Below are 21,667 nucleotides of genomic sequence, written 5' to 3' on the forward strand. Positions count from 1 at the left end.
TAGGGATGGGAGCCAGAAAACTCCAAGTCAATCGAAAATGGGAGACTGCTCTGGAGGCTGTTAGATGATGGTGGAATATTTTGAACTCCGTGGAATATTCTTAACAGTGCTTCTGCACTCATTCCTAGGTTGCTGCCAAAATTATTTCTCTAAAATAAAAACTTGAGAAGGCATTGTGGTTTAATCCGAAAGGCGCATAAGCTATGGGGGCAAAAAAAAAAAAATTATATCCCTTTCCTGCCATTAATCAGGTACATGAATGACCCGCACAACCCTCACAACAAGCAAAACCAGTGTTAGTTCAACCGGTCTGCAGCAAGCACGGTTTTCCTGTTGCCCAACGAAACAAGCGCGCAAACCGAGATGACTGCATTGTTTACGTAACTGTGGCCAAATCGATTTCTTCCTACGAAACAGCCAGCTGACAGAGCCAGTCCAGATGCTCGTTTTCCCCGTGGGAGCGAGGACCGAATTACCCACGCTCACCCCTGCTACAGTTCACCCAGTCGCCCTGGATCTGCGGGCTACGAAGGAGGAGCCTCGTGCGACCCGGAAGAAGAACCCACCCTTCCCGCCTCCTTTCCAGCAATTGTTTCCGCAGCCGGGGCGGGGCCTATTCGCCGGCGGCTCGAGCGAAGGGAGACGGGCGAGGGGAGCCGCGCGTGCGCAGTTGGTTTGACGGCCCTTCCGGTGCGTCTGGTGCGCCCGGCGCAGAAAAGTAGCACGGCCGAGGGCACGCACGGACGCACGCACGCCCTCTTTTGCTCGCGCCGCCGCGGCTGCTCCCGCGTACTCCCCCAGCGCCGTCCAGTCCGCCGAGATGCTGCGGGCTTGTCAGTTATCTGGCGTGACCGCCGCCGCCCAGGTGAGCGCGGGAGGGACCTCTCCGAGAGGGCGCGTGAGGAAGTTGACTCGGCTCAGCCTGCGGAGAACGGCGGGAGACGTTGGCGCTGCCTGGGCCCCAGGACGCGGGCGCGTCTCAGGGCCGCCCTGTGGGCGAGCCTCGCGGGCCGGGCCTCTGAGGCGGTTCCCCAGCGAGTTCTCCCGGCGGGGATGACTTGAGGGTAATTGCTGAAGCGGGCTGGGGTGTGAGAGGCAGCGGAGAGGCGCGGCCCGGGGGACATGTCCTCCAATCAGCCCCGCGCTGCCCCGCTCCAGGGCCAATCGTGGCTGCCGGCGACTTGGGTCGCCGGTTGGGCGCGTGATAGGTTTCCAATGGTGAAGGTCGAGCGGGAGAACTACAGTTCCCAGCAGAACGTCGCGTGGCCGGGTCTAATGAGGAGGGGCGTGGACTACTCGAGAGTCCTCGTTTTAGGGGTCAAGGTTGTAATTGTCCCGGGGGGGACTGCCTTCGTTTTCGAAGCGGAGAACACCTGTGAACTATTCGGACCCTAAACAGAAGCCGGAGATTTTCGTTTGCGGAGCTCAAACCCCTGGGAAGGAGGACAGGTGTCATGACCTTGCGCTCCCTTTTGAAATTAAAGCCCGGGGATCTGTGTGGCCAGGCACGGGGACAGCTGCGATTGACATTCCGAAAACCTAGACACCCAGTTCCCTTTGGTTTGGCATACTTGCCAAAGTAAGTTTCTAAAAATGAAAATGAAAATCGTACCTCTGTCGCTCATCATTTTCAGTTAATTGCTGTTTTGGCAGAACGTGTTGCAAAACAATGTAAGTGGTAATTGAACAAAATCCTTAGGCATGCTGGGAGTGTAGTGAGTTACAAGATCACACACATCAAACTTTTTTTTAAGTTTGCTTCTCTCATTAGTTTCCAGGGTAAAAGAAGCAATCTGTAAGTAGCAAATACCCGAAACTTAGCATCTGTCAAAGAACACATTGGTTATCTTACATTTTGATGAATGATCTGGGTTCCCTGCTCAGACACGCACAAGGCTGTAATCCAAGTGTGGCTGTGATGGTTTTCGTTTGGCCATCAGGATCTTCCAAGACCATGCATTTGTTGGTTGAATGTAGCCCATTGCAGTCAGCTGACGGCTGTTCTTATTTTCTTTCTAGCTCCTGCCTGCCACTGCGCTCAGCTTCTGGAGGTCGCTTGTAGTTCCAGGGGCCATTCATAGCAGGGGTGTGTGCTTTCTTGCAGGCTACCTCGAGGAGCTTGCCTCGCTGACTTCAGAATCTTCCTTCCCTGTGTTGAGCTGTAGACCCAGAGGTAGAAGCTTTCTGGGTAACCTCTCAGCTGGAGTCGACTTCTTGGATCCCAATTAGGACATAAGAATAAAACAAAACTCCGTAGTAAACTGTGAACCTTCTTCTAGCTCTCAAACCGGATTTCTTACGCTTCTGCGATTTCTGCCTTGCAGTTTCTACTAGTTTAGCCTCACTGTCTCCTCAGTGAGTTTGTACATTTGATATTGTTTTGTGAAACTCTGCATTTTTGGCTTCTGTCAGGTAATATTTTGGGTCCCATCTTGCCCTTCATTTCTCACCTTGTTTTCCTTTATTGAATCACCATCTTCCTTGTTCTTCTGAATATGTTCCCTCCCGTTCTGTATACACTCACTTAGGATTGCATCAGCTCTCAGAGTTTTAATCCCTAAACAGATGACTCTGCTTCTTTTCAGCTTTTTATTCATATTTCTAAATTCTTGTTTGATTTTAGAACCAAACTGTTCTGGAATATTCCTCCTGTCAATATCTTTTCCATTTCATTAAACTCCATCTTCTTAAATGTCTTCCAACTTTTACTATTTTTCTCCTAGAGTCAGTTCTTTATATATGGTGTTTACTAAAGGCTTCCAAAAAGCAAACGTGGGAGTAGGTGTTTGGCCTAGTGATTAAGATTCCCATGTCTCACATCTTAAGTGTTTCGGTTCCGTTCCTGACCCTGGCCCCTGACTCCAGTTCCCCACCAGTGGAGACCCTGGTAGGAATGGTGATAACTTAAGTATTGAATTCTTTTCACATAATGGGAGACCTGGGTTGAGTTCCTAATTCCTGGTCTGGCCCAGCCTCAGCCCAGCTATGATACCATTTTGGGGAGCTGTGTCTGTCCTTTGGTCTCTCTCTTTTACTGTGTGTATGTGTGTGTGAGAGAATAGGCGCACAGGCGTGTGTGCCTCAAAAACAGGCTGGTGCTGTGGTGTAGTAGGCTGAGCCTTCACATGTGGCACTGGCATCCATATGGACACCAGTTCATGTCCCAGCTGCTCCTCTTCCGATCCAGCTCCCTGTTTATGGCCTGGGAAAGCAGTAGAAGATGGCCCAAGTGCTTGGGCCCCTATACCCATGTGGGAGAGCCGGAAGAAGCTACTGGCTTTGGATCAGCCCAGGTTCAGCTGTTGCGGCCATTTAGGGAGTGAACCAGTGGATTGAAGTGCTTTCTGTCTGTATATAGCCTCTCAAATAAATAAATAAGATCTTAAAGGGCATTAGCATTGTAAAAACAAAACCAGACCCATGTATCTTTATCCAGACTATCCTCTACTCTTTGCACAGGCATTTAAAAATAAACAAAGATACAGTGTTCAGTGACATCCCAGTACATTCAGCATAAAATCTGAACCCCTTACCATACCCTCCAGTACCTTCATGATCTGACTCTTCATATCTCATCTTTCTGCTGTGCCTCACTCGTGCTAGAATGTCTGTCACTGCTTAGCTCACACCATTCATATATTTTCTCAAATGCCACCCCTTCAGAGAGCCCTTCCTTATCTAAACCAGACTTCTGACTGCTTCCTTGCTTCACTCTATCTTGTTTTACTTCATAGCTCTTAGCACTACCTTACATTATAATAGGCATTTATTGTGTTTCCCTGTTTGAAATAAAAGCTTTGGTGCAGGTTGCTAGCCCAGCAGTAAAGATACCCACACCCCATGTTGGAGTCAGAGTACCTGGGTTCATTACCCAGCTCTGTCTCCTGACTCTAGCTAACTGCTGGTGCAGACCCTGGGAGGCAGCAGTGATGGCTCAAGTAATTGGGCTCCTGCCACCCATCTGGAAGACATGGACTGAATTCCCAGCTCTTGGCTTAGGCCCAGTTCTGGCTGTTGTGGGTAATCAGGGGATGATCCAATGAATGGAGTTGTTCTTATGCATGTTTGTGTATGCTCTTGGACACACAGTCTCTTATTCTTTCTCAAGTAAAATGAAGTAAAAGTATATATCTATAAAAAATAAATAAAATGTAAGCACCAAGAGAGAAATGGGTCCATGAATGAAAGTGTTATATGAATTTTTCTTAGTATTGTTCATGGATGTGACCTCCCTGAAGATTCTGGAAGCTCTGATATGTCATAGTGTTCTCTAGAGAAACACAACCAATAGGATGTGCACATATAGACTCGTAGAAATGTTTGTTATAAGGATTTGGCTCATGCAGTCATGGGGGTTGCCAAGTTCAGAATCTGCAGAATTCACTGGCAGGCTTGAGGTCTAGGGGAGCCAGTGGTGCAGTTTCAGTCTACGGGCTGGTGGCCTGGAGACCAGCAGAGCAGACACAGTCCTAACACTATGAAGGCAGTCTGCTGGAGGATTCCCTCATGCTTTTTGTTCTGTTCAGGCCTTTAACTGACTAGATGAAACCACCCATATTATGGAGGAAGGTGTTTTACCCACAGTTCACCAATTTTTTTTTTTTTTAAGATTATTTGAAAGAGTTACACAGAGAAGGAGAGGCACAGAGAAAGAGAGATCTTTCATCCGCTGGTTCACTCCCCAATTGGCTGCAACAGCTGGAGCTGAGCCGATCTGAAGCCAGGAGCTTCTTCCAGGTCTCCCATGCGAGTGCAGGGGCCCATGGATGTGGGCCATCTTCCACTGCTTTCCCAGGCCATAGCAGAGAGCTGGATTGGAAGTGGGGCAGCTGGTGCCCACATGAGATGCCGGAACTGCAGGCAGCAGCTTTATCGCTATGCCACAGCGCCGGCCCCCAAAGGTCACCATTTCAATGTTAATCTCATGCAGAAGTATCCACCAAATTGGCAAATAAGTGCAACCATTACAGATGGTATCTACCTTTTCTTTTATGTCAGGGCTTAGTATCCTTGCATTCCCTACATATGGGTATTCAGTACAAATGTATTGTTCTTTCTTTTCTAGAAACATGTCTCAGAACTGGGGTCCTTTCTCAGTTTACTGTTCAGTCTTTTTTTTTTTTTTTTTTTTTTTTTGACAGGCAGAGTTAGAGACAGAGAAAGGTCTTTGTTCTGTTGGTTCACCCTCCAAATGACTGCTACAGCCAGTGTACTGCGCCGATCCGAAGCCAGGAGCCAGGTGCTTCCTCCTGGTCTCCCATGCGGGTTCAGGGCCCAAGTACTTGGGCCATCCTCCACTGCCTTCCTGGGCCACAACAGAGAGCTGGACTGGAAGAGGAGCAACCGGGACAGAATCCGGCACCCCAACTGGGACTAGAACCCGGGGTGCTAGCACCGCAGGCGGAGGATTAGCCAAGTGAGCTGTGGCACCAGCCACTGTTCAGTCTTAATTCCATTTTCCTGAGTCCCAGCGCTGTACCACCAGGCCCAACCTTTTTGATTTGGGTATTGAGTTTGAAGGGCCTAGCCTGTCAGCTTAATCTAGCCCTCTCAAGTTTATTTGCCTGTGCAAAGTTTTTTCTGCTTAGAACTTAAAAAGTTCTTGAGAGTCAACCAAACCAACTTAATTAAGATCAATTTTGATAGCCTAGTTAGAGTTGACTTTATTTTTTAAAGATTTATTTATTTGTAAGAGTTACAGAGGGAGGAAGAGACAGATATTCCATCTGCTGGTTCACTCCCCAGATGGCCACAACAGCCAGGGATGGGCGAGACTAAAGCCAGGAGCCTCATCTGGGTCCATTGGGCTGGTGGGGCTTTTCCCAGGCCATTTACCCAAAACAGAAATACAAATGGCAAAGAAGTCCATGGAAAAGATACCCAGTGTCCTTTGGCACAAAGAAAAGCAAATTCAAACCACAGTGAGATACTTGGTTCACACTCACTAGAATGGTTATAATAAAATCAGAATAGGGGCAGGCTTTTAGCCTGGTGTTTATGATGCTAGGTGAGACACCTGGCTCCCACATTGGAGTACCTGGGTTAGATTCACAGATCTGCTCCTGACTCCAACTTTCTTCTAATGCAGACCCTGGGGATGGGGGCAGCAATTTTGGCACAAGTAATTGGGTTCCTGGCTCCCAGCTTTGGCCCCAGGCGTTTAGGGAGTGAATCAGTGGATGGGAGCACGCTCTCCAAAAAATAAATATTTTGTAAATAGAAAGAAACAAAATAGCAAGTATTGGTGAAGATATACAGAAGTTGGAGCCCTCATACAGTGTTAGAATGTAAAATGATGCAGCTACTATGAAAGACTAAGGGGTTGGTCCTTAATATAACCATAGAATTACCACAAGATCCTACAGTTGCTCCCCAAAAGGACCAAAATTGAGTTCAAACAAAAACTTGGAGGTGCCTGTTCATAGCAGCACTGTTTACAGTAGTTGAAAGGTAGAAGCAACCCAAATGTCTATCATTTGTGATGGTTTTGCAAAATAAGGCATACATCTCTGTAAAAAAAAAATTATATTTGACCATAGGGAGAAATTAAGTCTATGACACGTGTTACAGTGTGGATAAACCTTGAAAACAGTGAAGGAAGCTGTACACAAAAGGCAGTTGAGTATGTTGTGAGTCCATTTATACAACATATCCGGAATAGGCAAATTGCAATTGCATTTCAGTTTTAGTTCAGAAATCCAATTGCAGGGGCTGGTGTTGTGGCATAGAGGGTAAAGCCACCACCTGCAGTGCTGGCATCCCATGTGGGTGCGGGTTCGGGTCCCAGCTGCTCCACTTCTGATCCAGCTCCCTTCTAGTGTGCCTGGGAAAACAATGGAAGATGGACCCAGTGCTTGGGCCCCTGCTGGCTTCAGATCTGCTCAGCTCCAGCTGTTTGGGGAGTAGAGCAGTAGATGGAGGATCTGTCTGTGACTCTGCCTTTCAAATAGATAAATCTTAAAAAATTGCAGTGTATTGAAATTGATCAAAAATGTTTGTATCTCTACTTTCAAAAAGGTACTGTTATGATTAACTACTAACAAGTTATGTTGAACTTTATTGCCTCATCGAGTTCTGTTAGTTGCCTTGGCTCAGCTGGACAGTTCTTGTTCAGTGGCCCACAGAGGTTGTCATCAGACAGTGAGTAGCTGGGCTAGGGTCATCTCTAAGTCTTCTTTATTCATGTTCGACACTTGATGCTGATTGCAGCTGACACCTCAGTAGGGACTGTTGGCTGGAACATCTACTTGTGCCTCCTTTATGTGTCTGGGCCTTGTCCCAGTTTGGCAGCTGGGTTGCATGTGTAAGGAGAGACAGAGCCAGGCAGAAACTTCCTCTTTATGTCCTAGGCTCAGGTGGCGCAGAGTATCACTTTGCTGTCTAGTATACTAAGTGCCTGCCTTTGTTTAAAGGAAGGGTACATAGAACTCACTTTTTGATGGAGAAGTGGCAAGTTTCTGAAAGAACATGTGGCAAAGGAAAAGGCATTGCAGTCATTTTGGGAAAATATATTCAGTACTCTGGCTACAACTGACATCCCTCCCCTATACACGTATAATCATTCCTTAGTATCTACAGGAGATCGGTTCCAGAACCCCTGAGGATACCAAAATTCTCAGATGCTTAAATCTCTTATAAAATAAGTATTCCACAGATTAATTGTACATCTTCCTGTATACTTTAAATCATCTCTTGATTACTTGTAATACCTTATAACAATGTCAACACTGTCTAAATTGTTGATACACTATATTGTTTAGGAATAATAAGATAAGTCTAACACAGTACAGATGTGTGTTTTTCCCCAAGTATTTACAAATAGAGTTTTGTTGAATTCCATGAATACAGAGATATGACTGTACATTCCCAACCTTTCCCAAGATCCTTCATTATCTCATTGCATTATAATAACAGCATTAGGACCAGTATTTTGTCATCTAACCAGATCCTAATGCGGATGAGACATCGTGTATGTGGTCCCTAGGCTATGGCTCCGTAAGTACTGCTTCTTTTGATCAAAAGACTGTACCAGGGCAGATGTTGTGGCACAGCAGATTGGGCTACAGCTTGGGATGCCTGTATCCCATGTTGGAATGCCTGGGATCAGACTTCAACTCTGCTTACAACCCAGTTTCCTGTTGATGGACCTTGGGAGGGAGCAAATGATGGTTCAAGTGCTTGGGTTTTTGTGGGAGATCCAGATGGAGTTCCTGGCTCCTCACTTTGGCTTGACCAGCCCTGGCTGTTGCAGGCATTTGGAGGGTGAACTGGCAGATGAAGGATCTCCCTCTTGCTCTGCTCTCGCTCTGCCTTTCAAATAAATAAAAATAAATAAGTAAACTTAAAGACTGTGTATCAAAGAGACAAATTATCTGCTCCCTGTACATCAGAATATAATAATATAGGTACAGGATAACCATTCTAGATACTTTTGTTCAAAAAGGCAGAAACATGCATACATGTAAAAATTAAGTATGCCTGGACATATGTTGCTAATTCTTTGAATCAAGCTCAGTCCTGCTTGGGTGCGATTCTCTATAGCTTTTGGTTCTATCCTTGGGCTCCTGTTCCTATTCCTTGAATCATTCTTCCTCTTCCAGAAAATGTAGACTGTAGCTTATTTAGTTTCATAGCCTTCTATCCTTTTGTAGTTAGTGTCCAAAAGCCTCTCTTCATTGTTCTTTTTTCCCTGTTTAAATCTAAGTGGATGTGTTTTTCATCAATACGGTTTTCTTAACAACTTTGTGGTTTTCCTGTGAGTCTTGCTGAGGCTTTCTCCATTAGACAAATGCCACACACACACATCTTAAGACAAGCCTTTCATTTTTGGCTCCTTGTTAGGCTGCTGTGAGATAAGCCCTTAAATTCTGAGTAGCCTTACTGTTTTGACAGAAAGAATCTAGGAAGCATACCCTTAAGATTCTTAAAGGACCTTTATTCATGAAAAGTGGATGGGTGTTGTGGTACAGGTGGTTAAGCAGTTGTTTGGAACACCCACATCCTATATAGGAGTGCCAGTTCAAGTCCCGGATGCTCAGCTTCAGATCCAGCTCTCTGCTACTGTTCTTGGGAAGCAGCAGATGGTGGTTCATAAATTGATGGCTCAAATGTTAAGTTCCTGCTATGCATATGAGACCTAGATGGAGTTCCTGGCTGCTGGCTTTGGCTTTGCTCATCCCCTGCTCTTGGGGCTGTTTTGGGGGAGTTAACCTGTGGATGGAAGATCACTCTCTCCATCTATTACTCTGCCTTTCAAATAAATAAATAAACCTTAAAAAAATGGTTCTGTGAGAGGCACTTGAGATATTTCTGATTCTTAAAGGATCTTTGAGTCACACAGTTGAATTTGGTCTCTGTCTTGAACCCCTTCTCTACCTAAGATAGCTTTTACTGATAAAAGGCTGAAAATGAGAAAGTTATATTTTCAGAATCAAGTCCTGGCCTTCTATTTCCTTTAAACTTCCCTTGACAGTTAAATGAGTTTTTGTTTTCTAAGCTCATATTTATCCTTATTGTACTCAGCTAAGAGAAACCAGTTGATACTTTTGAACATTCTCCTTGGAACTCTTATGCTGAATCCATCAGTTAGCTCATTAGGTGTAACTTTAGTAACCTAATTTTCTGTTCTCCATACACAGATGGTAATTTAGGGAAATTTCTGTTACTTCATAACAAGGGTCCCTTTCCCTCTAGGCTTCAAAAACAATTTTTTTTCCTGCTTTCCTTAAGTCTTTACCAGCAGCCTGTATGAAACCCCTCAGGCTTGTGGTAACAGTGTCTTTATGGTCCTTCCTCTTCCACCACTCATGCCCAGGCCTCTACCCACCCCCACCAGTCCCAAAGTGGTTACTGTGTTATATGTCTTCTTACAGCAGTATGCTCCACTTTCAGGTTCAAACACTTATTTGGTTATTTGTAGCTGTAGAACAGACTACCCTAAACTTGGAGATATTAAATAGCATAATTATTTTGTTATATTACATAGCAAAAATTATATACTTTTATTTAAAAATAACAGATAAATAACTTACAATGTAAATACATTAAAAATTACCTCTTGATTCTTAGGGGTTCTGGGTTCTGTAGCAGGCTCTTGAGGTCTCCTGAGGTTGGAAGGTGGCAAAGATCTGGAAAAGTATGTGAGGAAGCAAACACAATCAGTTTTAGAAATATAGTCTACCTGCCGGCGCCGCGGCTCACTAGGCTAATCCTCCGCCTTGCGGCGCCGGCACACTGGGTTCTAGTCCCAGTCGGGGCGCTGGATTCTGTCCCGGTTGCCACTCTTCCAGGCCAGCTCTCTGCTGTGGCCAGGGAGTTCAGTGGAGGATGGCCCAAGTGCTTGGGCCCTGCACCCCATGGGAGACCAGGAGAAGCGCCTGGCTCTTGCCATTGGATCAGCGCGGTGCGCCGGCCGCAGCACACCAGCTGCGGTGGCCATTGGAGGGTGAACCAACAGCAAAGGAAGACCTTTCTCTCTGTCTCTCTCTCTCACTGTCCACTCTGCCTGTCAAAAAAAAAAAAAAATATATATATATATATATATATATATAGTCTACCACAATTAGCAAAATATAAAAGCCACAGCTGACCAGTCACTACAGGATAACTGGATAAAAGGGCAAAGGGAAGAATTGTGTGTTTATCCTGCTTATCTTCTGTGAACTGTACTATTGCATAACCAAGTTATATAAGGGGAAGCATCTCCTTAGAAAATGTCACTCAATAAGTGAAAAATGATAGAATTTTATACCACTTTTTGCAGTTTCTAAAAAGTTAATGGATGCAGACATTATATGTCAGTGTAACTATTAATATCTCATAAACAGAGACAATTGCAAAAATACTTGTAGTTTTGCCAAAGGGAACAAACTGCTGTCTGAAGAAGTATTTGGATCCAGCTCGCAGGAAATATGGAGGATAAGAACAGGTTAAATTGGATCATTAGCAAAATTTAATCTATAAAGCCGGCGCCGTGGCTCAATAGGCTAATCCTCCACCTTGCGGCGCCGGCACACCGGGTTCTAGTCCCGGTCGGGGCGCCGGATTCTGTCCCGGTTGCCCCTCTTCCAGGCCAGCTCTCTGCTATGGCCAGGGAGTGCAGTGGAGGATGGCCCAGGTGCTTGGGCCCTGCACCCCATGGGAGACCAGGAAAAGCACCTGGATCCTGGCTCCTGCCATCGGATCAGCGCGGTGCGCTGGCTGCAGCGGCGGCCATTGGAGGGTGAACCAACGGCAAAGGAAGACCTTTCTCTCTCTGTCTCTCTCTCTCACTGTCCACTCTGCCTATCAAAAAAAAAAAAAAAAAAAAAAAAAAAAAAAAAAAATTAAAAATTTAATCTATAGAAAATTTTATAGGTCAAATAACCTAGATTCTTGATTGTTGGAAAACTCAGAAGAGAATAAGACAACATCAAATATTTATTGATAAGGCTAAACTGTGGTGTCTAAGGATTGATAAAGACCAAATTTTCTGACTATTAGAACTCTAGGATACCAAATACTACTTAGAATATGAAGGTAGGCTAATGAATGAGATGCTTAAGTTTTTAAAAATCAGCCATCGGGTGGGGGGGGGGTGTTGTGGCACAGTGGGTTAAGCCTCTGCTTCGGATGCCCACATTTTCTATCAGAATGCCTAGGATCATGTCCCGGCTCCTCTACTTCCCATCCAGCTTCCTGCCAATGTGCCTGGGAAGCTATAGATGATGGCTCGGTTGCCTGGGTTGCTGCCACCCACGTGGGAGACTGGATGGAGTTTTTGACTTCTGGTTTGGCCTCGCCCAGCCCTGGCTGTTGCAGGTATTTGGGGAGAGTGAAGTGGCAGATGGAAGATATTTCTGTGTTTGTTTGTGTCTGTCTATTTCTCTCTGTCTCAGGCTTCCTTTCAAATAAATCAATCTTGAAAAACCCACTATTAGATGAAAACTATTAATTTGCATCATTATAAAATAATTTCTGCATGACATAAACTACTATGACCAAAGATAAAGGGAGATCACAAACTCAACAGAAAACTTTACAAACAGGACAAAACGTAATAGACTCGTGGCTAATTTCTTTAAATATAGGAGGCTGGTGGTATGGTGTGCAACTGCTGCTTCCAGAGCCTGGGTTCTGGTCCCAGCTGCTCTACTTCCAGTCTAGCTTCCTGCTAATGGACCAGTTGGGTCAGCAGTTGTTGATGACCCGAGTTGAGCCCCTGCCACTTATGTAGAAGACCAGGATGGAGTCCTGGCTCCTGGCTTCAGCCTGGCCCAGCCCTGGCTTCTGCAGCCATCTGGGGAGTGAACCAGTCAATAGAAGATCTCTCTTTCTCTTTATGTCACTCTTCATTTCAAATAAATAAATTAATGAATTAAAAATATCTATAAATCACGCATGGACAAAGGCATATTAAAAAGATCAACCTAGTTTAAAAAGCGGACAAATGATACACTGACAAATCACAGAAAAGGCAATAAAAATATATATAAATCCAAATTTCCTAACAGGTAAGAGGAAAGAGAAGAAAAAAATATGGAAAGAGTATAATCATAATGAAGAGAATTGTGATTAAAATGACACTGAGACACTGTATCTTCACCCAGTGGATTGTCAGTGATAAAGAGATAACAGTGTGTTGGAAAGGTGTGGGAAAATTTATGCTATCATATTACTAGAGGGCAGTTTGGCTAATTTGACAGTATTTGTCATCATGGCAAATTTTACTTTTAAGAATACTTTTTAAAAATTGACTTGGGGCCGGCGTTGTGGTATAGGGAGTAGAGTCATTGCTTGCTACAACTGCATCCAATATGGTTGCTGGCTCGAGTCCCAGCTGCTGCACTTCTGATCCAGCCCCCTGTTAATGCCCTGGGAAAGCAGCAGAGGATGGTCCAAGTGCTTGGGCCCTCGCACCTATGTGTGAGACCTGGAAGAAGCTCCTGGCTCCTGGTTTCAGTCTGGGCCAGCTCTGAATCAGCAGATGGAAGATTTCTCTCTATCTGTAACTCTGCTTTTCAAGTCAATAAGATACAAAGAATTGACCTAAGATTGTCTTTTCAGTGTTACTCAGGCAGCATTATTTATGATAACAAAAATTTAGATGAGACTTCAGTGTCCATCAGTAGGAGGTAGTTGACAGTACATTAACTAGCATCCATAAATGGATCACTTGAGTTGTAAGATCCACTAGGAGGCTTTTCTTATTTTTTTTTAATTTTTAATTTTTTAATTTTTTAAAAAATTTATTTGACAGAGTTAGAGAGACAGAGAGAAAGGTCTTCCTTCCGTTGGTTCGCCCCCAAATGACCACTATGGCCAGAGTTATGCCGATCCTAAGCCAGGAGCCAGGTGCTTCCTCCTAGTCTCCTGGTCTCCTACGAGGATGCAGGCGCCTAAGCACTTGGGCCCTCCTCCACTGCCTTCCCGGGCCACAGCAGAGAGCTAGACTGGAAGAGGAACAACCTGGACTAGAACCCGGCGCCCATATGGGATGCCGGCGCCGCTGGTGGAGGATTAGCCAATTGAGCCATGGTGCTGGCCCTGGCTTTTCTTCTATTTTTAATAGGTTTTTCATACATTTATATACAATATCTAAAATATATATTTATATATTTATGTATTCTTTTTAAAAAATATTTATTTGAAAGAGTTACACAGAGAGAGAAGTCTTTAATCCGCTGGTTCATTCCCCAACTGGCTGCAAGGGCTGGAGCTGGGCCGATCCGAAGCCAGGAGCCAAGAGCTGCTTCCGGGTCTCCAACGCGGGTGCAGGAGCCCAAGGACTTGGGCCATCTTCCACTGCTTTCCCAGGCCATAGCAGAGAGCTGGATCAGAAGTGGAGCAGCCAGGTCTTGAACTGGCACCCATATGGGATGCCAGCATTTCAGGCAGCAGCTTTGCCCGCTACACCGCAGTGCCAGCCCCTAAAATATGTATTCTAGAATGAGCCTTAGTAAAGAACAGGGTGTATGTTTGGGGTGTCATTTGTAAAGATGGTAAAGGGCAGGAGAATGCACATTTGGGTAAATATGCATAGAATATCTCTGGTCAAACTGATGGCAGTAGTTGCTTATGAAGAGGGGAACTAGGTGGCTGGGAAACAAATTTGTGGAAGACTTCACTCTATACTTTGAAGTTTGATTTAAAATTTCAGATTTTAAATATAATACTAGGAACTTTAGTTATAGTGAAATATATTTTGCAAATATATATGGGTATATATATGGCTCACTTGAGTTGTAAGATCCACTAGGAGTCTTTTCTTAATTTTTTTAATTTTTAATTTTTTAATTTTTAAAAAAATTTTTTAAAAAAATTTATTTGACAGAGTTAGAGAGAGAGACGGAGAAAAGGTCTTCCTTCCATTGGTTCACCCCCCAAATGGCCACTATGGCTGGAGTTACGCCGATCTGAAGCCAGGAGCCAGGTGCTTCCTCCTGGTCTCCTACGAGGGTAGAGAGCTATGATAAAAGAAGAAACAGGGGTAAAGAAAAATGTTAAAAAGTACTGATGTGAATTTGGGTGTTCTCAAATTCTGTTAAAAGCAGTTTAAAGATGTTCAGAATTCTACACATTAATAATTGAATTTTTTTTGAAAAAATGATTTCATCTTTTTGAAAAAGTAGAGTCAGATCTTCCATTGTCTGGTTCACTCCCTAAATGCTCACAATAGCTGGGGCTGGGCCAGTCCAAAGCCAGGGTCCAGCAGCTCCATCCAGGTCTCCCATTTGGGTGGCAGGGACCCCAGACACTTGAGCCATCATCTGCTATCTCCCAGGAAGCTGGATCAGAAGCAGAATAGCCAGAGATACGAGCATCTCAAGGAGCAGCTTAATCCACTGCACCACAGTGCCTGCCTTGAAATATTTGTAAATACCAATTATGTCTGCTTTACATGTTTTAAAACATTTGGTTTATTTTTTGATTTTTCGAGTTAGATTAACATGAGTTAGATGTTTACCTCTACACTTTGGCAAATAGAATATAAATTGCACCTGTGATGCTAGAATAATTTCATATATCTTGTGATCATGGAATATGTTTTCTTAAAAGTAAAGATACTTAATTTTTTGTTAATTTAGTATGTATTTGAGAGAGAAAGAGAAAACCCTTGTATCCAGTGGTTCACTCCACAAATTTCTGCAATGACCAGGGCTTGATCAGGCTGAAGCCAGGAGACAAGAACTGAATCCATTTCTCCTATGTTGAGTGACATCCAAATTACTTGAGCCATTAACTGCTGGTTTCCAGGGTCTGCATTAGTAGGAAGCTGGAATCAGGAGCCCACACTGGAATCGGGCCAACATAATTGTGTTTTTTTAACTTTTATTTAATATAAATTTCGAAAATACAACTTTTGGATTTTTTCCCCCCATAACCACCCCCCACCTGCAAACCATCCCATCTCCTACTCCCTCTCCCATCCCATTCTTCATTAAGATTCATTTGTAATTATCTTTATATACAGAAGATCAACTTAGTATATACTAAGTAGAGATTTCAACAGATTGCACCCACACAGACAAAGTATAAAGTACTGTTTGAATATTAGCTTTACCATTAATTCCCATAGTATAACACATTAAGGACAGAGGTCCTACATGGGGAGTACGTGCACAGTGACTCCTGTTGTTAATTTAACAATTGACACTCTTATTTATGAAGTCAGTAATCACCCGAGGCTCTTGTCGTGAGTTGCCAAGGCTATGGAAGCCTCTTGAGTTCATAAACTCCGACCTTATTTAGACTAGGCCATAGAGTGGAAGTTCTCTCCTCCCTTCAGAGAAAGGTACCTCCTTCTTTGATGGCCTGTTCTTTCTGCTGGGATCTCGCTCACAGAGATCTTTCATTTAGTCATTTTTTTGCCACAGTGTCTTGGCTTTCCATGCCTGAGAAACTCTCATGGACCTTTTTTAGCCAGAGCTGAATTCCTTAAGGGCTGATTCTGAGGCCAGAGTGCTGTTTAGGGCATTTGCCATTCTATAAGAGACCGACATACTCTGATACAGGTGGTGGGCATCTTCTCTGCTAGGCCAAATGCCTGCTCCCTAAAATGTACTTTGAAAAGAAGGTTTGTGTTTTTCCAATGTTCCTTAGATACAGTTAGTTATGGAACCTGGTTAAAGCATTTTCCCTGTTATTGCAGCTTGATTTCTACTTGGTATAAAGAATATTTTGTTTATGGTTACAATAAGTTTGAAATTTCAAGTTGATAAGTTTTAAATGGTTTCAAGTTATCAGTACCTTCCCAAATAGTATTTAAGTGCTTGTTTGCTTAATTTAAAGGATCCATATATTATTATTAAGGAACATCTGCATTTGTATGTTTTAGTTGGATTAAAAAAAAGTCACAAAATATTGCCTTAAGTATGTTCTATGTATAATATAAGAATTGGGCTGATTATCTGGAGGTAAGTGTTCTGAACATTTACCACATCTGGTAATATTTTTTTTCTGTTGGCTTTTGGTTTAATGATACATATACTAGAATTAACCAAGAATGAACTTTGTAGATTTAGATGAATGCCTCTAGGAATTGACTGTCTACAAAGTTAGCTTAGAGGTGGGAACTTTGGGTTTTTGATAAGTTAAGCTGAGATTGGAACTTTTGCATGAATGGATGTGTATATAGCCTATAATGCTTTGTATTTAATTGGACTCTAATTTTTCAGATATCTAAATTAAGTAAAATAGACATTTTATACTGTTGTTTTTTTCTTGCTAGTTAAAGCATGTGGCAAATCCCAGTTGTATTTGAGCAATAGTTAGCATACATGGCACTTAAAAATATTGATTGGTCATAGTCTCATAATTCTTTTTAAAAAATATTACTAATAGGAGTCTTGGTGCAGGAAGCATCACTGTTTCATTTCTAAGAATATAAATGTCTCTTGACTTTGATTTCTGAAAATAAAATTTTTGTTTACTGAAGACATTTAAAATAAAGGTATTGTTTCTGCCTTACCAACTCTAAAAATGCCCCACATTTCTTAACTCTATCGGTTGCAATGTTTTTTTCTCCTTTAGAGTTGTCTCTGCGGGAAATTTGTCCTCCGTCCATTACGACCATGCCGAAGATACTCAACTTCAGGCAGTTCTGGGTATGTAGTATGTCTCGGCTTTTGACTGTGTGTGTGTGCGTGTGTATGTGTATGTGTGTTTTCCTGGAATATCGGAATAGCTGCCTAAAACCTTTTAATAAGAAGTATATACTCTAGAGTTTTGCTGTGGTATCTTTGGAGGGACCTTCTGGAGCACTGTTGTATTTCTGGGTGAAAAATTTTTATGATGCCTTTTGGTTTTTTGATAATCAGCATCCAGTGGAGATGCTGCCCCTTCCCATGTGCCATCTTCTGTTCCATGGCAAATAGATTTATATGCAGAACTCAGCATATTGTAGCTTGAAAAAGTGTTCTGTTTGATATTTTATGATCTTTTGTAAAGGATTAATTTTATTGTATTTACAATATATAATTAAGGGAGAGGAGCCTTAAAAGGTCATGGTAGTTTTTTTTTTTTTTTTTTGAGTTTAAAGGAAATTGCATAATTTGAATATCTAGAGTTTTAAGTGTTGAAGGATAGATTGCTTCATTCTTTCTCCCTTAGATACTGTATTCTAAAAAAATTTAGTTATCCCTATATGTTAGGAGTTTTTTGTTGCAGACTTGTTGAAAAATCAGAAAAATATGATGTGCTACTGTGGTAGTAAACTTGGCTGCTGTGATCTGGATCAGTGGTAGAGAAGTAGATGTTACAGATCAGAGTTCTTTGATTCTCCTAAGTTGGAGAATAGATACAGGAAAGCCAAGAAATATAAATGTGTTCCCCATTTCTTTGATATAGGTTGACTGCTGGCAAAATTGCTGGAGCTGGCCTTTTGTTTGTTGGTGGAGGTATTGGTGGCACTATTCTTTATGCAAAATGGGATTCCCATTTCCGAGAAAGTGTAGAGAAAACCATACCTTACTCAGACAAACTCTTTGAAATGGTTCTTGGTTCTGCACCTTACAGTATTCCACTGCCAAAGAAGCCGGTAAGAGGTTTGTTTGTTTGTTTAGCATTTCAGTTTATCCTATGTAAGGCTTTTAAAAGGAGGTTCTTTTCATCTTGAAAATATTTTGGAAAAACAAATTGTAAAGTTTTATTATAACTGTAATTCAGTACAGCCTGTCAGAGGTACTTCATTTCTGTTTAAATTGAACTGGTAGTAATCTATAAGGTGAGTGTTTATCCTTTTGGACATGCATAAGTGCATACCATGGGGAAAATAATTGTGCGATCCACAAGGGCAAATAGAGGAGCAGTATAGGAGGAAGTAACCCTGGTTGCCCTGTGGATCGAAGGGGAATCTGTCAGTCTACGTTGTTGCAGCCGTCAAGCTCTGACTTGACAGCCGTAGATGTCAAATGGTCATGACGCAGCCCACATGTTACGTTAGCAATGGCTTCTTTCAGAGCGTGAAACAGTCACTGAAGTTTCAGCTACATTTTGATTGGCTGACAGAAATATCTTTCATTGTTCATGAGGCTTTGTACATACTCTTCATTTTCACTCCTTTTTCTGCATCAGAATTAAACTTTTTTTTTTTTTTTTTTTTTTTTTTTGACAGAGTGGACAGTGAGAGAGAGAGAGAAAGGGTCTTCCTTTGCCGTTGGTTCACCCTCCAATGGCCGCCGCGGCCGGCGCACTGCGCTGATCCGAAGCCAGGAGCCAGGTACTTCTCCTGGTCTCCCATGGGGTGCAGGGCCCAAGCACTTGGGCCATCCTCCACTGCACTCCCTGGTCACAGCAGAGAGCTGGCCTGGAAGAGGGGCAACCGGGACAGAATCCGGCGCCCCGACTGGGACTAGAACCCGGTGTGCTGGTGCCGCAAGGCGGAGGATTAGCCTAGTGAGCCGCGGTGCCGGCCAGAATTAAACATTTTTAAAACTCAACTATTTCTTCATTTAAACATAGCTTCTTGTAACAATTTATTAAAGAGTATGAATTTTGGGTTTTTGATATTGGGCAATTCTTCATGCGATGAGGCTAGACATGGCTAATCCATTCATTCAAAACTGGATGAGCTTCAATTCTCCAGTAGGTAGAATGATGTAGGACCAATTTTGTAACAAAGATGATATTTAGAAAATCAAGTGTTCCGTGGTTGCCTGCCTACCCCACACTTCAGCCATCCTTTTCTTTCTTTTTTTCGATCCATTGACTTTTATTACAAATGTACTTGATCACTTGGCTTCAAAAGTTTAAAATCAATACCCTAGTTTCTGTAGGCCAGTACACAGCAAACTTTTACAAATTAAATACCTAGAAATTTGACCAAAATAGTAAAATCTGATGAAAATTGTGAAAATCCTTAATCTCTTCAAAAGAGTATAGTCTTCCCAGTTCTATTATACAATATTAATAATATTCACCATTTTTAGACTAGGTAGCTAAATTACATTTTTCTATTAGCATAAGAAAACTCTTACTAATAGATATTATTTGTATATGATCCAGTTAAGTTTGTGAATGCCATCTGATTGCAATATAATCAACTATCTTTAATTGAATTCCAATTTATACTTATTTAAGAATTTGTATAGTTGGAAAGGGATACAGGTTATTCTACAACATAGGCTGTGATAGTGCTGTTTTTCAAGGCAATAAGTATTTGTGCCAAAATGAAATTATTTTCTTTAGTCAGGGGTTAAAATTACTAGCAGCTTTCTTCATTACCTGAAAAATCAAATTGGAATAGTTATCCATATCTAAATGTGAAGGCCTAAAAAAACATTGATATATTTTCCACTTTGAGTCAAATTTCAACCCCTGCACAAGATAACTAGAAAGTGAGACTTTCAAGTTTTTTTTCTTTAATTTCCCTGTTGGCTTTAGCTTCTTTTCTTTTTTAAAGATTTATTTATTTATTTGAAAGTCAGAGTTAGAGAGAGGAGAGGCAGAGAGAGAGGTCTTCCATCCGCTGGTTCATTCCCCAATTGGCTGCAATGGCCGGCCGGAGCTGTGCCTATCTGAAGCCAGGAGCCAGGAGCTTCCTCTAGGTCTCCCACGTGGGTGCAGGGGCCCAAGGACTTGGGCCATCCTCCACTGCTAACCCAGGCCACAGCAGAGAGCTGGATTGGAAGAAGAGCAGCCGGGACTGGAACCGGCGCCCATATGGGATGCCGGCACTGCAGGTGGCAGCTTTACCCGCTGTGTCGTAGTGCCAGCAGTTTATTGCTTTCATAAAATAAAACTGTGCATTTTATTTCAGAGTATCTGCTTTATTACCTGTATGATTATTTGTGTAGTAAGTGTTTTCTCAATACTTACTATGTAGACATTAAAACTTTTTTGATAGACATAGAATAAGACCTGTATGAATGGATACTAATGTTATATTCATAGATGGAACTTAATGTCAGAAAGATGTTATTTCTCTTATGTGTCTCATAAATATGTTTTTACGGTATGTGTACATAAACATACAAAGAAATAGGTAAAGAATTCTAATGACATTTTCTAGAGGGTGAGGTACCAGACCTCATGATTTTAAAGTTCATATGGCAGAATTCATGATGTACAAGACTAGCCAAGAAAATTTGGAAAAAGGATGGGAAAGGGTCAGAAAACATTTGCTTTCTACCTATTATGTTGCTTTAATCAAATCAGTTCTTGACAACAGGAATAGAAATTAGAGGAATAGCACAACTACTGGAAATAGATTTTAGAAATAGATTTTATTCATACACGTTTATTTTGAATGTGAATTGGTAGAACTGTATGTGAAATTGATCTGTTAATATCAAAAATATAGCACCTTGATCCAGCAGTTCCTTTTCCAAGAAATTATCTTGCAGATAACATACAACAGCACTTTTTATTTATTTGGATGTTCATTGATTCAGTGTTTGTGAGACAAAATAAACAACTGGAATGTTGAATGGTTGACTAAATTCTGAGATAGTCTCTTTTTTTTTTTTTTTTTTTTTTTTTTTTTTTTTTTTTTTTAAGTTTTAAGCTTTTTATTCAGTGAGAGAAATGTATAGGAGAGTGAGGGCCCTATCTAAAAGAGAGAGGGAAATCTGGGTTCATACCAAGTACCAGGAGCCAGCCATGTGGAAGAGCATGGAGGGCCAGGAAGCATGGGGTGGGTGGCCTGAGGGCCATGCGCCCCAAAGGTGCAGGACAGCAAGGCCCGCAATGCACAGGGGTGGAGGGAGAGGTTTCAGGCCGGGGCTTCCTGAGCTAGCTGGAAGGGAAAGGAGCAATGAAGAGACCATGTAAAACCACTGATGTATGCAAGTATTGCTTTGCTTGTTTCAGTGAGCCTGTGTTTCCTAATTTAGGAATGATAATGTTTTATTAAAAATAAAAGGGATATATTTCTTGTAGTTTCCTGTGGGTAAGTAGTCATCTTAGGGATATCTGAGACATGCTGCCAGGTTCTGACAAAATGTGAGACATCACAGATGGTAAATAAAATATTTCTGTTACTCCTTAACTTTCTCTGGCACATCTCTGGAAGTCTTTTATGGATAGTACCTTAAATCTAAGGCAGGTAGTAACTGGAAAAGAGAAAAGCAAGCATTACTCACAAATTGATGTGTAATTGCATGAATCCTGGAGATTAAAGAAACAAAAACTGATTTTCATTTTTACTCAGATTCTGTAGTAAACTTTGTTTCTGACACTGTAATTTGAT

The 21,667-nt window shown here is 42.3% G+C and overlaps 1 protein-coding gene across 26 annotated transcripts in view; it reads left to right on the plus strand.

The window, feature by feature from the left end:
• The first annotated feature begins 603 nt into the window (after positions 1 to 603).
• The window catches only part of IMMT (inner membrane mitochondrial protein), a 45,466-nt gene continuing 24,402 nt past the window's right edge, over positions 604 to 21,667 (plus strand). For 8 of the 26 annotated variants that reach the window (XR_011386502.1, XM_008254159.4, XM_051836648.2 and 5 more), the window contains exons 1-3: positions 620 to 865; positions 17,011 to 17,084; positions 17,827 to 18,016. Coding sequence is in view for 18 of the 26 variants with exons in the window: in XM_008254159.4 (XP_008252381.1) it covers positions 821 to 865; positions 17,011 to 17,084; positions 17,827 to 18,016 (309 nt within the window). In the remaining 8 variants the exon portion in view is untranslated. Of the gene's footprint in view, positions 866 to 1,045; positions 1,065 to 11,672; positions 11,800 to 17,010; positions 17,085 to 17,826; positions 18,017 to 21,667 lie in introns of those variants that run through there. The other 18 variants (XM_070068823.1, XM_070068832.1, XM_070068826.1 and 15 more) reach the window with 11 other exon arrangements.

The sequence above is a fragment of the Oryctolagus cuniculus genome, chromosome 2, assembly GCF_964237555.1.
Source record: "Oryctolagus cuniculus chromosome 2, mOryCun1.1, whole genome shotgun sequence".
In the NCBI taxonomy this organism is placed as follows: domain Eukaryota; kingdom Metazoa; phylum Chordata; class Mammalia; order Lagomorpha; family Leporidae; genus Oryctolagus; species Oryctolagus cuniculus.